Source organism: Psittacula echo (assembly GCF_963264785.1).
Source record: "Psittacula echo genome assembly, chromosome: 6".
NCBI lineage: Eukaryota > Metazoa > Chordata > Aves > Psittaciformes > Psittacidae > Psittacula > Psittacula echo.
The window spans coordinates 68177522-68193628 of NC_137743.1; the positions used below are offsets into that span (position 1 = coordinate 68177522).

General features: G+C 37.2%; 1 protein-coding gene across 2 annotated transcripts in view; it reads right to left on the reverse strand.

Annotated features, from left to right (window-relative positions):
* Window positions 1-639: 639 nt before the first annotated feature.
* LNPK (lunapark, ER junction formation factor) overlaps window positions 640-16107 on the reverse strand; it is a 46737-nt gene continuing 31269 nt past the window's right edge. For both annotated transcript variants that reach the window (XM_080621878.1, XM_080621877.1), the window contains exons 10-13: window positions 11648-11753; window positions 10891-10961; window positions 9438-9608; window positions 640-2052 (exon numbers count right to left, since the gene is read on the reverse strand). In XM_080621878.1, the coding sequence (XP_080478004.1) occupies window positions 1856-2052; window positions 9438-9608; window positions 10891-10961; window positions 11648-11753 (545 nt within the window). In that variant the 3' untranslated portion in view covers window positions 640-1855. The remainder of the gene's footprint in view (window positions 2053-9437; window positions 9609-10890; window positions 10962-11647; window positions 11754-16107) is intronic.

Genomic DNA, 16107 nt, shown 5'->3' on the forward strand with positions numbered 1-16107 from the left:
ATTACAAAATACATTCTCTTAAAATATTAAACAATGCATTCCCCTATCACCATATGAGAAAAGTACAGGGTACAATGTAAGACACATTTGGAAAAGGGACTGTTCTCTCTATATTCCCAACTAAGTCACAAGATGTTTTTTCTAATTGTTTATACAAATATAGCCAAACACCTTCAAGTACTCCTTTAATCACATGCCTACATTATGTCTATTAAGATTACTAATTAATATGAATTGAAATTTAGTTAGTGAACCAGAAAACAAAAATCCTCATTTATCTAAATACAGACCAAACTTGATTCTGACTGATGTAAGGGTTGAGCTTCAAGACTAACCCCAAAGTATCAGAAAATATAGCACATATTTGGAAAATTAATCATTGCTGTTCACATAATAATTATGTCACATATAAAGACATGGATACTAAGGTCACGTTTACAAACATGTTTTTCTTGTAGAGGGCTTTCCAGCTACTAAGATTCAGCTGTCTCCTGCCTTTACACAGTAAAACACTTCACCTTGGGACTGAGACAATGGATTAAAAGTGGTTTTGAAATTTCCTCCTTCCCTCCATATAGTGAGGTACACAGAAGAACATCACACACAATAAAACTTTTATCAGAACCATTACTAAATCAATCAAGTTACACATGGTCAGCATTTATTTCTGAAAAACAAAAATTCTGATTTAGGTACTTTACCTCTGAGCACCAGAAAAACTTTTAATCAGGTTCCCAATTGTTATATTTAACAGGAAACTTATTAACAAGTCTCCTTAGCTTGAAAAGTGTTATAATAAAAAAACAAATACAGTTTCAGTAATCCAGCAGCAACTATTCATCACTATGATAACAATAAATAGCATCAACAGACTTCAGGCACAGTTCAGAAAGTTTTACGGCAAATGCACATGCACTTCCCCTATTGAGCAAGGACCTACTTCTATTTGATCAAAGTCACCTTTAACTACGTATAGACATGTTCCTTTTAAGGTGTCATATTCCTTCTGAACTTCCACAAAGTAACTGTAGAATACAGTTAGCATACAGCAGAACAGAAATTCTCTTTTAGGAATCACAAAGCAAGTGTTGCTGCTAGATGTCTTTATTTTCTTTAACAAAATACACAAAGGCACAAAATTCACTTATATCTTGTCATTATTGTACAGGTATAAATAGTGCTTTGCATTCAAGTACAATCAAGTGCAGAGACTTTCTATATTTTATGTAAACACAAAACAGTTTTGTATGTATGTGTCCTCAGTTCATTTGCAACGCAAATAAAGGAGATGCCACTTATCCGAGTGCCATTTAACTGAATTCTGTGGAAAAGTTAGACAATGAATAACATTAACAACACTGTAATGACACTTCCATATGCTTAAGTCAAACGTCGGGTGACACTTCAGCTTGTAAACATATGTGTATTTAAAATGTACTCAATTCACTTTAAGAGGGAAGCATTAAACCAAAATATCTATCCTAATTTCACTAAACCAAACTTACTATGTCAGCTGCTGCCAGTAATTGCTCTTTACACATGACAGCTAAAGAGATGGAAAATTACAGGTCACCCTTAGCAAAACTTACACTTTTAAGTTTTTTAATATGCAAACTGAACAACTGCTACTACTGTTAGACTTTAGCCAACTACACATTCTGTGTTAACTTATTTAAAGACATATGCTTTATTTACAATACCTATTTTCAGACGTAGCTTTGACATACTGTGGCAGTTGAGGCAGTTTAAGCTCAAGCGAGACTTTTAAGTTGTACCATTAAAAAAAAGCTCACCTGAATAGCAACAACAGGCATGAACAAAGCTAAAAACTAGCTACAGAAGGCACTTGAGTACTTTATTCTGTTTTCGTTAAAGATTCTTCACTTTGTTCAGCTGAAATAGATTTTGAAATAGAGTCTTCAGTTGTTGAAATGTTCTCTGCTGCTTCTTTTTCAGCCTCTTCAGCTAACTTGTCATTAAGCTGCTCAGCACTTGATGCTTTATCATCTGTCTCATTTGTCTCAACGATCTGGGTTGTGTCTTTTTCAGATTCTGTGAAAAGAAAAATGATGAAATTACCATTTCTGGAAATAAAGAGGTACCTAATATTCTTAAAAAGCAAATGAAAAAACATTTTGCAATCACACACAGGTCTTGACCAGCCATGCATAAAGTTCTCAACTGCTAAAAACCTGTTTTATTTTTCTAACAAGAGGGTCACAGGTAAAACCTCTACAATTTAAGAAAAAAGAAAAGAGTTCAGATACCACTATGAAAATATTATCTATTATTTCTACATGTTCACCTTCAAAAGAGTCTTTCTAAGCCTGTTCGTTACTGTGAGACGATGACAGAAATAAGAGGAGATGGTAACCTCAGCTTCTTTATGCCTGGTAACAGAAGTTTTACCAACTGTACAGCATTTTTTGTAAGAGCTCAATCTGTACACAGATCCTAAACATTCTATTTGGTGGAAACTATTTTAAACACAAAGAGCCAGACAACCAGAAAAAAATATATTATATAGTTTTCACCATTTCAAAACAGCCAAAATTATTGTGTATTCTAAGCCTTGCCACAGCAAGTGCAGGAAGGATACACAGGAATATCTTTACTCTCAATCTGGGAAGGGAGTTTCTTTGAAAATAGGCATATTTTGAAGACCAGTCAAAAATATTTATCATAAGTACTACTGCTATGGTAGTAAATTCCAGCTTCCCAACAGCATTTCCTTAACATATGAGAAATAAGACAGTCACGTTTTGAAGTAAGCATAAGCACTGAAAAACTGAACACCAGATGTTGCACCAAATGACACAAAGATACTCTAGAATGATATTTTTGATGGTAGCTTATTTATTGATTAGTATTAGTCAATACTATATACAGCTTTAATGTATATTGTGAAGACAGACAATTTACAAAATTAATGCAAAGTTAGAGCTCAAAAATGTTAACCTTATCAAATGTTTGTAGTTTCATAGAACAGTTAGGGTTGGAAAGGACCTTAAGATCATCTAGATCCAATTCCCCTGCCACGGGCAGGGACGCCTTCCACTAGACCAGGTGAGGTTGCTCAAAGCCCTGTCCAACCTGGCCTTGAACACTTCCAAGGATGGGCTATCTACAGCTTCCCTGGGCAACCCGTTCCAGTGTCTCAAGGTGAAGAGTTTCTTCCTCATATCTAACCTAATCTACCTTCTTTCAGTTTAAAGCCAATCCCCCTTGTCCTACCAATACAGGCCCTTGTAAAAAGTCCCTCTCCAGATTTCTCAGAAGCCCCAGAGCTAAACACAGGTAGGGTCTCACAAGAGAGTAGAAGAGGAGGATCATCTCCCTTGACCTGCTGGTCACGCTTCTTTTGATGCGACCCAGGATATGGTTGGCTTTCTGCGCTGCAAGTACACATTCCTGGGTCATATTGAGCTTCTTGCCAACCAACACCTCCCCAGTCTTTCTCCTCAGGGCTGCTCTCAATCTGTTCTCCACCCAGCCTGTTTGTGCTTGGGATTGCCCCAACCCCAGTGCAGGACCCTGCACTTGGCCCTGTTGAGCTTCATGAGGTTCACATGAGCAGTTGTTCATATTTATCAAAACATGTTAGGTATCAGAAAGTAATAGGATCAATTCAAGCTGATATTCACAGAATTAAGGCAGGTTTGAAGGTTTTAAAACCATTGCTCTGGCTTCCAGGATCACAACTGACAAGAATACCTGCTGCACACCCTTGCCCAGCAGACCCGTACAACTGCCATCTGTCATGAAGAACTCAGGACTCTTCTTCACACAGGGCTCCATCTAGCTAGTTCCAAGCTCCATCCCAGACTGCTCAGTGGAGCCCAGCTGCTCCATTTCTTCCTCTGACTTGATATTCCACCTTAGCAAGTTTGAGGCCAAGTTACCTCCCAATTCAGCTTCCTTCCCTGTTTTTTCAATCACACGCTGCTCAACACCTGCCCTGGTTTCTTGTTCCAAAACTTCTCTGGTCCCAGCCATCAGATGGTCAATCCCCCTGTTTCTGCCAAAGCAAATTAGTGTTCCCAGTTTCTTTCCCAAATATCCCACTCTCCCTTCCCCCTCTTCAATTTCCATCTTGACCTAACCCCCGCCTGTGCTCAATCTTTATCACTCAACTGTCAGTTTTCTGTCTCATCTCTGCATTTTTTCTTCAGCCTCAAATTCTATGAATAAGTTTGTGTCTTTTCCAGCTACAATCTCTCCACACTTGAGTTACATTCCTTCTTTACTGCTGCTGTTTAGGTCTGAGTCAAAGAAAGTATAGGATGTTAGGAAGAGACAAATCCATGCCCTCAACTCATCTGCAGCACAGCCGAACCATTACTTATTTTCAATGGTTCAGTCTTCAACTGACCAATGTTTAGCAATCTGCAGAAGTGACTCAGTCTGATCAAGGTAAAGAGACTATTGATTCAGTCTGATCAAGAGGATACTGATTATCCACATGTTTGAGGACAGCTCCAGGGATAATCAGCCACTAGCAGAAGCAAGCAGAAGCTTCTGAGGAAAAGGAGAAAATCTGACTGAGTTCTAACTATCTATATTCAAAGGAACAGGAGGAGGACACTGCTTCCATTTTTATATTCTACTAAAAAGTGTGGAGACACTTTCTCTAAGAAAAAAAAAAAAAAAAAGTCAGGTATTACAAGATTTTTCCCTTCCCCAGAAGGGTGAAGAAGCTTTCCAAAATATACAGTTAAAACAAACTTACAAGGAAAATTTTGGTCTAATAATCAGGTCTGATAAGTTATAAGGAAGTAAAGAGTAGGTCTTTTGAATGAGTAGTCAGGGCAATCATAGTAAGTGGTGCTACTAACTATAAATATGACCAACCTTCATTAAACTTAAATAGTGATTCCACTTTAAATACACCAATTAATGTAAAGCTTGCCTAAAGTCAAATTGATCACAATATTGCATGATTTAAGTTATTGTAACAGTAGCTAACAAGAGAAAGCTCTGACCATAAAAAGACAACAAAAGAAAACTGGTGTCCTTGACAATTATACTTAATCTATAATTAAACTGAAGAATGTAGCTACACATACATGATCTCAACAGCAAACAGCCCTACACAGATCTGAGGCAAATCTGAGAGCTGCATCAATGCAACTTTAAAAAGCCTGCTCCTGGCTACAGCAGTTCCTTCTCCCTCCACCCCCCCAAAACTCCTGCTTAATGCTTAGTACTTAGAAAGCATATATATTTCACATTGTAAGTAAGCAGCTGCCTCTTGTTGCAGGGAATACTTCACGTGTAAGCAGTGAAATCACAATACTACATCACTATTAAGTAAAACATGTCTGTTATGCAGGAACTTACAAAAAATTGTGTAAAATAACTGAACTAAAATATAGCTATTTTACTTGTACTTTCAAGACCTTTGGGACAAGTTCTCTTCACTACTGCAACTCCCCATTAGAACAGACTGACACAGTTCCTTATGTCAGAGATATCTTTAAGGAACATGATTCACAGTAGTCTCTGTTAACAGCTTTGATATCACAGACAGCTGTTGTAAAGCCTTTGAAAAAGCAGCACAATAATAGCATAGCATTTAATTCCCTGTATCCTTTACATCCTATGGAAAAAAAAAAAAAAAGCAAACTATGTTGTTCAGCAAAACTGAGCTCTGGTAGACTGAAAATATAATGCATTTTTAAACCAAAAGAACTTGTAAACAAGTCATTAAACTCAGGATGAGCTGACCCATGCCTGCTTGAGAAATCACTGAATTCTAGCCACAGTAGCTGAACTAAGTAAAGAGCACAGCAGGCAGAAACTCACATCTTTGAAAAGCAACAATGGTTTACAAAAAATATAGCAGGCTCATGCTGTCCTATAAAAGCAGAGCATATTTCTTAAGAAGGCAAGCCAAACCTCTCAAACAGAAAATGCCTCCAGTCCAGTTTAACAAAAAACAATAAAAAAACACCACAAAACCACTACATTCAGACCATTCTGACCAGAACAAATACTCAAGCTTATTTCTTAGTCCTCTGTCCTCAACCAGTTTTATTTCTAGTTGAAATTTCAGCTCCACCTATAACACTTGCCCAAACCCAAGACCTACTTTAGGTAGAACTCAAATAAGCACGCACTTGAAGTGGCATCATTTCTGCAGCATTACTGTGAATCCTTCTGCTGAGCAACAAACCAAGTGTCTGCCTTTGCCTTTTAAATGGAAGTCCTTTCAAACATACTAGCAGTTGCTGTATTCGAAGAATCCTTAAAAGTGACAGAACATTAAATCAACATAAAATATTTCATTCAGATGGTCAAGGAATTCCACAAAAATCTGCAGACAACACAGGAAGCTGTCCGTAAAGTGCTGACCGCCATGCTGAAATCTGAAGTTCAGAGGCAGCTAACAATGACCTGTGAACATCAGCACCAGATAGATATTCACCACAAAATACTGAAGCAATCAAGTTTTTTCAACCTTTGAAACACTGCTAAATGTTAAACCTGAATGAAGAATGCAGTGTACCATGTACCAATGCAGGCAAGACAAACTTAATCAAGAAGATAAGTGTGGTTCCTGTTGGCTTTCTCAGTACGATCCAGACATTAATACTTTTAAGAGAAGTACATAAGAAAACTGACCAGTCTTTAGTGGGGGGGGGGGGGGAAAGTCAAGATTGAGCCATTTCAGAAAAAGGTAAGAACAGAACTGAAGTATATTGCTTCATTCTGGTACTAAAATTTCCCAAGTTACTCTGCTGAATAAGGAAGCACAACAATTGTCCCAATAATCTGTATCAGACTGACATCTGACAACTCCGTATTTCTAGAGGATTCAAAGAAATCCAAGGTTCAGCGCCAACAGCACTCTCCATAACCATTCTTCAGATCTCTTATCCACAGGAGTTGCATATAACATGCTTGTCACTGCATGAGCACACAACTGAAAAAGAGATTCAGCTTGATGCTCTACTCATTAGTAGAAGTAGCTGACTGGTAAAAAAAATGTTTATAGCACTTCTGTATCACATTAGCTTGCAGTTTCTTTGAGCTATATAACTATGGTTTAAATGAGTCACAGATAAAAGCTGGATCTCCCGGTGTTGTCAACATAGCGGTGAAGTTGCTTTCCTGTTTTTTAATGTTATCTACATCTGTAAGTGAAGATACTGTCTATTCTGGCTATGACAGCAGTTGTATTACTGTAATGAACAAAAGCCTTCCTTGGAGCTACACCTCAATGATAGCTTCATACCTTAAACTTACAATCAAGGAATATATTCATTTATTAATCAAGCCTGACTCCATGTACATTACATTTCAAATTAGGGTTCTGATGGAAAAAGTGATTTACTGAAAATGTTATTTTCTCATTCGTGAGAGATTACCTTGTGGCAAGTCACAAGCAGATAATGCACAGTGACAAACTGATAGGGTATACATCTTGTACATCAAGAAGACAGTTCTCAGATACTACTTGCATAAAATGTTAAAATATACTCCATTTCTGTTTGCTTAGTAATTACCAAGACAGAATTTTTTATATCACCTTGGAAATAAATAAAAGATCAGATACTTAAGCCAGATAAAACTAAAAGTCAGTAAACCAGTTACTTCTTATGCCTCTTACAAAAAAAATTGCCATACACTTCCTAGCAGGAAAAAAGAACTGGGAAACCAACCCCACAGTGGTTTGGCATTGTTTTTAAATAAAGCAGCACATCAATACAAGACCATATCAACAAAAAAAACAAGTCATTTTCAGCATTAGAGGTAAATGAGTAAAATCATATTTATTGCAATAAAGCCATCGTATTTTTTACCCTGAAATACTTGGTAAATCCTGCTTTCAAAAAAGTGAAAGTTATTTTGCAGAATTGTCACTCCTACACCTCAAATACCTAACAGAATATCTTACACTAATTCTTAAGGCTTTACATTTTTGAAACACCTATAAACTGACTCAGCAGCTCAAACCCATTAAAGACATAGTTTGATAAAGATTTCCTTCAATGATAACACCAACTTAATTAGGACCATCCTCTCCCAAAACCTCTAAGAACTTGCAGTTATGGATAATGCTCAGAAGCCCTAAAGGAAACCACCTCCAAGAGCTGCATATCCGTCTTAAGGGCTTCTGCACTTGATTCACACAAAGTAAGAGTTTTTAGGACCCCAGTAACAAATTATGTCTTTTCTATAAGAACCTTCTAAAGTTAGAAGCAGTCAAGAAGCTACTGGCCTACCCTCCACTCACTGACAAGGTAATTAGATTATTTGAGGGGAAAGATGTAATTTGCATTGCCTTAGCTTCATGGATCTGATATAAGTCTTATTTCATGCTAGTAATAGTACTTTTAATGAAGAAGGAGTGCACTATGGCGCAGGAAAGAAACCAGTCAAGTTTTCCCTGTAATGCACCCACATCAGACCACATCCACAAATGGCTACAGTTAGATACGGCTTCCCTACCAGTCTCATGCAGCCTTCTCATGCCACAAACTGAAGGGCAATGCCATTTTGTACTCCCTGTTAAAGATAATCAAGCAGAAACAGTCTTTCTGTTACACTCTTGATAGTTTCCCACAGTTGGTGTGCTCCTAGCCTGAATCTCAGGGCTGTAAACTATTCGATAACTTCCTCCATGATTCCTGTTTAAACTAATGTAAAATACCATCAAATACTCAACAGCACCTCTAACTGGAGCTTCTCTGGTTGGAAATTATAATTCTTAGATCCTTTTAAAACACACTGCATCTTCCTGTTGGCTGTACACCAGATGCCTACTGTATCTGCAGACTATAAAACATTTCAAAAGGAACTATGTTAAATTAAAATTGACAATTTGTCTTTGAACTCCCTGAAATTAAACAAGGCAGTTTTACTAGATTTTCCTGCCCTGAGGAAAACAGCAAAAGGAACAAAGGCAGAAATTCCAACACACCTTAATCAAATGACCTGCTGAACACAGTGAAAGTTAACCACTTTGGTACATATTCCCTTCTTAACTATTTCTGTAATCTACAGTGCTACTTTCTATCTGTTCATCAGTAAACATTAGACAGAAAAAAATTGTTATGCCATGATTTGCTTGAGATACATTGCCTAATATGAAGAAATTTTAGGGTATAGGAGAGAAGAAAATAGCATCAACAAGCTAAGCTAGAAGTAGGGACAAGAATTAAAAAAATACAAACTGCACTCACTATGAAGTTCGACCAAATGAACGGATCAATAGTCATTTGATCAACTGCCTGACCCAAAGTTAAAACATGTTATTAAGGTCATTGTCCAAATGTTCACAGGCATAGGGCATCAACCAACCCACTAGGAGGCCTGTTCAAGTGCTGCAGTTCTTCAGTTCTTTTACAAAAAGCTCATCTAAACCAAGATCTAGATGACAGGGAGGATTTCATTCGACTTAAAGAGAAAAACTTCATGAGATTTCTGTATACCTTCTGTTTGTTGAGTCTCCAGGGGCTTTGTCTCTTTAGGTTCTAGAAGCTCAGTTTCAGACCGCGATTCTGTAGACTGCTTTCTTTCAAAACTGAAGTCTGGAAGTCGTGGAGCCTGAGGTCTAGTTTTCCTTGCAGGATTCAGGAAAAAGCAGTAGGCACACCTAAATGCTACACAAAAGCACACCCAAAAAGTAGCATCACTAATTAATTTCACCTTTCACCTTCATTCCTATACTATATTCTAACTGAAATACTTAAGAGAATTAAATGACTATCAGTACCTGAGAGCACCTCCATCGAATTTACACAAGCATGTACATACAGTATCATTTTTAACTTCAGCATACATTTGCTTCTTAAAATCCTGTTTGCTTTCAACTCTGCTGCACTTATGAGTACTGCCCACCACTGCGAAAGACTTGGCCACAATGAACAAGACTCAGTACCACCAGATGTTCCCACATAGTGTTCTTTTCTATAAAAGAATTAAGTTGGCAGATGACTTCCCCAACACCCTCAGATTCCACTTTCCTCACCCCTTGAATAAGTAAATGCTATTGATCCTGCAAGGTATGTCTCTCTGCTTTTTGAGGAGCATTCTGCTCAAATGATGCTTAATTAAGAAAAGGCAGCTTTGTCCTGGAGAAGTATTGGATACCACTTAATAGTTACATACGTATTTCTTCCTTTCCCTCACAAGACAAGGAGGGAAAGTGGCAATTTCTTGCACAGTTGAATTGTGAACTCACTTGGAGATAAGAGGACATATAGACTACATTTCTTTGGTTCCATAGGAAATGTTTATCTTATCTTATTCTTACAATGCTGTATATTTACTCACAAAATTCAGCAAAACTAAATGTTTATTAAGTAAAAAAAAAAAAAAAAAGGAGATTTATCTACGTTTTCCTCATTTCTTAAGCATCAGGCTTACACTTGCGATGGAAAGGAAGCAAAATAAAGCATCTGTGTTCAATAAAGAGCTGTGTCTGTCTTAAGTTATTGTCAGCCATAAATTTCACATATAGCCCCCTAGGGCTTGTTCCTATTCCTTTTTCGATACCTCCCCAACATCTTCTTGCCAAAGCAAAATTTTGTTTAAGTTCTGCTAAAAGAGGCATACTTTAATGTCAGATAGTTTCTCAATATAAAACCCTTCTGAGAACCATTCATAGCCAGTAGCAATTCTCAGGGATGTACGGGAAGAGGCTTATTTCTACTGAATACTTTTCCACACATAAAATCCTTGGCCTGAAGGCTGCAATAAAGTACTTCTTTAAGTCTTGAAGTGAATCTTAAGGTATAGAGTAATAAGTTAGCATAAAACTATTCCCATATGAAGTGGTATTTCAGTGTCAGTTAAGTACTTAACTGCAACCAGAATGAAGTATGACGCATGTTAGTTATGAAACATAAACCAGCTAATAGTCTACCACAGATCAGCTCTTACCTATGTATTCAAACTCCTCCTTCAATGCCATACCATTGTGAGAAAAACACTGCTGACATATAAGGGCGTACCTAGAAAACATGAATAATATATAATTACATACCTTTAAGTAATAACACACTTACGTGAGATGCATTTCATCTTCGATACTGACTAGTAACTTTGATATTTACTCTTAAAAGATAATTTCCACAGTGAAATTATTATCTTTTAGTGCAAACAACTTGCATATTAAATAATAGGTTTTTAAGTTGGTTTATAAACAGTGAAATATTCTTATCTACAACCTAAATCTCATGGCTCAATATATTAAACATAATGGTCAGAAAATAATATCCAAATTTATATTTCACTAGAATACAGTCAATGTGAAAAGTGACCACTGTTAACACGGAAGTTACAATATGTTTGGACAGTTCTGAAGGCAATCTGAAATAATTTATAATGGCAATAAATCTGAAGTTCTAAGATAATCAAATTTATTTATTTCTTAGTTCAAAACAGAATTCATTCACTCACATGAGCATAGGTTTTTCTTTCCGTATCACATGATTAATACCAACCAAAGCAGAGGTTAATTTTGTCGAAATGTTATCATTTTTCCTACAAAGATATCTCAGGTGAAGCACTGAGAAAGGGCCATTTCATTACAAAAGTTTTGGACAAATTCATTTGCAATTCTTTGACACATGTGGCTTAAAGTTAAGGAGTTTTTTATTTCTTGAGTATTTAGATATTTCCTTTAGCAACATTTTACCTGTTCTGAGGACCATCGCCAACCAAATATTCAATAACTCTATCCACAACTCCTCTTTCTCGAGGAAGAATAGGTCTTGCTAAAGGAGGGCCTGGAGGGTGAAGACCTAGGAAGACATGAACTGTGTCAAAATTTTCAACTATACTATTACATGAAGTATGGTATTTCACTGTGCATGCTAGTGTAATAAAACAATTGCACTTACTTAATATACATGGCCATATTTCTTGTTCCACTAGGAAAGCTGTAAGATTTTTAAACCCACAATAGTTGAAAGTTTCTGTTATCCTTTAGCTTATCTACTTTTACACCTTGCATATGTAATTACATTTGTAATTTCTAAAGAACTTAATGCATCAACAGTATTTAATAATTACTCATAGAGGCTTCTTAAGCAAAGAAAAACTCCTTGAGTTTTCTTCATATACTCTCAACTCTGAATATTCAACACTTCCAATTCACAGCTACAAATCTGTTAAGACCAACTGCAACAGTAGAAGAACTAAAGATGTTACCAAAGAAGCACCCACTGGTTTTTGTGTAGTTACTATACCACATAAGCATGCCCTCAGTGTGCATTCAGTCTACACATTAAACCTGTCCAGTCATTTGCTATTTTGGTAATCCTATGTTTAGTAGAAAGTTTGATACTTTCAGATTTATGCTTAATCAAAGAAGCCAGAAGGCCGCTATTCAGATATCATTTTTCATATCCCACATGTTTAACAAACTACTATCAAAATAAAACTCCACCAAGAGGTAACAGCAGTAGTTTGTACTACCTTTTTCACCTGTTTACATATGGCAGCTGAAACAGACCAGTGCCCCAAACTTGTCTTTCTGAGAAGTTTTAAAACATCTGTCTTATTGTACAAGACCACTGCAAGATACCAATTTCCATTTATGTAGCTTTGAGTTCTTATGCCTACCTTTCTTCTTCCCAGCCTTAAAACATAAGATTCTATGCATAATGAGCAAAACATGATTTGGTAAGAAACTAAGCCTGAATCATTCAGATGTGACCATTAAAATAACTGAAGCTTCTTCTCAAGGCCACACTGCTGGAACAAGACACATTTTACACAAGCACAGAAGGTATCAAGCTACAGTACTTTGAACAAACAGACTCCATAGTCATTCCTGAACACAAGATATTTAAGTGAGCACTAGGAGGTGGGAGGGACAACAGAAGACTTAAAATGTCCTACGTAAATATCCATAAGACCTTTACGAACTACATTCAAAGGCCTCAAAAAAAAAAAATAATAAAAAAAAAACCCCAGTGTTTTAGCAGGACAACAAAACAGTCCTTTCAGAACTCTGAAACTGGGACAAAATGCCAGCTTCAAGCCACCTGAAGACAAAATTATGAAACCTGACCAGTAAGACTCAGTTTAACCCAGTGACAAGCTTACTTGTAACAACACAAAAGTCCTCTTCAAGCACAAGATAGTTAAGAAGCTTAGACATCAAAAAAAAAAAAAAAAAAAAATCAACTAATATTAGCAGGTTTTGTTCAGAGATGAGCATATGGTAATCTTAAGGCATGCAAGAACTAAGTATATTTCATAGAAATAAAAGTCTGAAGGCAGAAAAAGTAACCAGTGTTTTCTCAGGGAAGAGTTCTAGCTTGTAGCTATTCTCACTATAACCAGTAAAAAAGATATACAAAAGCAATGGCTTAAAAGAAGGTTTCTAGTAACAACAGACTTGACCTTCAATATTCTTTCAATACACTGTATGCTTCCAGTATTTTTCTTGGGAAGATATGTTTCACAGAATCCCCAGTGATGCCCAATAAACAAAGAGGAAGCTAAAGGGTAAAACAAACTAAATCCACTGTCTGAAGATGCAAAAACAATTTTTTAAAAATCCAAATAATGGACTCCCAGGAGAGTACAGTTTGTTAGCAACCTGAACTAATTTAGAAGGACATCTAATTGAAAGATGCTACGGAAAAAACATTGGACTTCAAGCTTCTTAGAAGACAGATCTAGCTTTCTTGTAGCATCTTAGCTGGGTACTGCACCAGGACATACACAGTCATAGCTTCCAACACAACTGATACTCTTTCATAAACATATGCATACATAAATGCATGGAAGTAACACATACCTCGAGTTTACACAGGCAAAGACAACACAGCAAGTCTTACTACTTGATAAGCTGATCCAAGATGGGCTTTAAGTTCAAATACCACATTAAATATAGCTGCCAATAATTACCATCTCGAGCCTTCTACCTTTCAAACTTCACAGAATGTGCTACGTTGTGGTAAACCTCAAGCTGAATGCCAAGTACAGCTAACCTCCATCCTCTACTGAAAACGTCAGAAACACTGTAGGAATCAAACATTTTCAGCAGTGCCCTCTCAAAGTGCAACACACAGAATGAGCCTAATCTTGCCATCAAGGTTGTAATACTTCTAACAGTACAGCCTTTCAAAGCACCTCTCATCAATACTGAATAACTGACCTAAATGGACTGTCCTAATCTTTACAAGCAGAATCATAAATCATAGAATCACAGAATCATAGAGTGACTCATAGAATCATAGAATCACAGAACCATAGAATAGTTAGGGTTGGAAAGGACCTTAAGGTCATCTAGCTCCAATCCCCCTGCCATGGGCAGGGACACCTCACACTAAACCATGTCACCCAAGGCTCTGGCCAACCTGGCCTTGAACACCACCAGGAGCATTCACAACTTCCTTGGGCAACCCATTCCAGTGCCTCATCGCCCTTACAGTAAAAACTTCCTTCTTATATCCAATCTAAACTTCCCCTGTTTAAGTTTGAACCCATTACCCCTTGTCCTATCACTACAGTTCCTAATGAATAGTCCATCCCCAGCATCCTTATAGGCCCCCTTCAGATACCGGAAGGCTGCTATGAGGTCTCCAGGCAGCCTTCTCTTCTGCAGGCTGAACAGCCCCAACTTTCTCAGCCTCACTTCATATGGGAGGTGCTCCAGTCCCCTAATCATCCTCGTGGCCCTCCTCTGGACTTGGTTCCAACAGTTCCATATCCTTTTTATGTTGAGGACACCAGAACTGTGCACAGTACTCCAAGTGAGATCTCACGAGAGCAGAGTAGAGGGGCAGGATCACCTCCTTCGACCTGCTGGTCACGCTCCTCTTGATGCAGTCCAGGATATGGTTGGCTTTCTGAGCTGTAAGCGCACACTGAAGCCGGCTCATGTTCATTTTCTCATTGACCAGCACCCCCAAGTCCTTCTCTGCAGGGTTGCTCTGAATCTCTTCTCTGCCCAACCTGTAGCTGTGCCTGTGATTGCTCTGACCCAGGTGGAAGACCTTTCTCATCAATAAAATTTGATTAGAAAATACTGCAATTTACAACTCTTCAATAAGACAAGTAAGTTTGATGCTCAAGACAAATGTTTTTAAAGTAACCCTCATGTTCACAAACAAGAGAATTGAATTCAGGAGATGTCAGAGAATGCATTTCCAAATTATTCGTGTATTCTGTCGACAATCAGGAACCCAGATTACAAAAACCCTTACACAGCACCAAGGCAGAACAAATTCAGTGCAACATAAACTGGACCTAATGGTTCATTTTATAGATTCTGAAAAAGCTGTCCTGAGAAGAATTCAGGCAAAATGCGATTCCTAAAAGCTTCACAAAAACCTGAAAGAAACAATACTTCCATTAAAAAAAAAAATAAGTGAATGGGCAACATCCAACATAGATATGAAGTAAAGATTGTATCAGTGTGCCAGTATATTAATCTGCAACAAAATTACATCTAGACTAATTTTGTGAATACCTGGCTAACACTCAAATGTGTATTAAGCTCTATATTCAAAAGACCAAATTTCAGTATGAGCTAATCATCATAAATACATGAAAAGTTTCTGGAAGTTAATAAACAATGTAAAAATTAAAGAAAGTTACCCAGAATGAAACATCATCACACACTCCAAGAACTTCAATTACCTGCCTACTAATAACTCAAACCAACCATCTTAGTTTTCATGCTGTTATGGACACCAGTAATTAATATAAACATCAAAAGCAATCATTGTAGAAAGACTGGCCATTTCTGCAAAGCTTGGCAAACTCTCAACTACCTGCTGGTTATTAATTTTCAACCATATGGAAACTCTGTGGTAATGCATGTTAAATTGATTCTCCTCTACAAAATATAGTATAATGAAAATGAATTATTAATCTTCACTAAAGTAGAGATAATTAAGGCTATTCACATTTGTTGCAATCCATGCATAAACTCAGATACAATGATACTACTCTTACAGATACTGAATTGACATACTTTTCACTACAGCTAGTGAGATTTTATATGCCTGAAACTTTTGGGGAAATTCAAGACAAAACAGGGCTTCCACATCAACTGACAATTGCAGTCACATCCATTGCCATCTACAACAAAGTAACACGTTTGCTCAATATCGGGGGGGGGGGGGGGGGGGATGT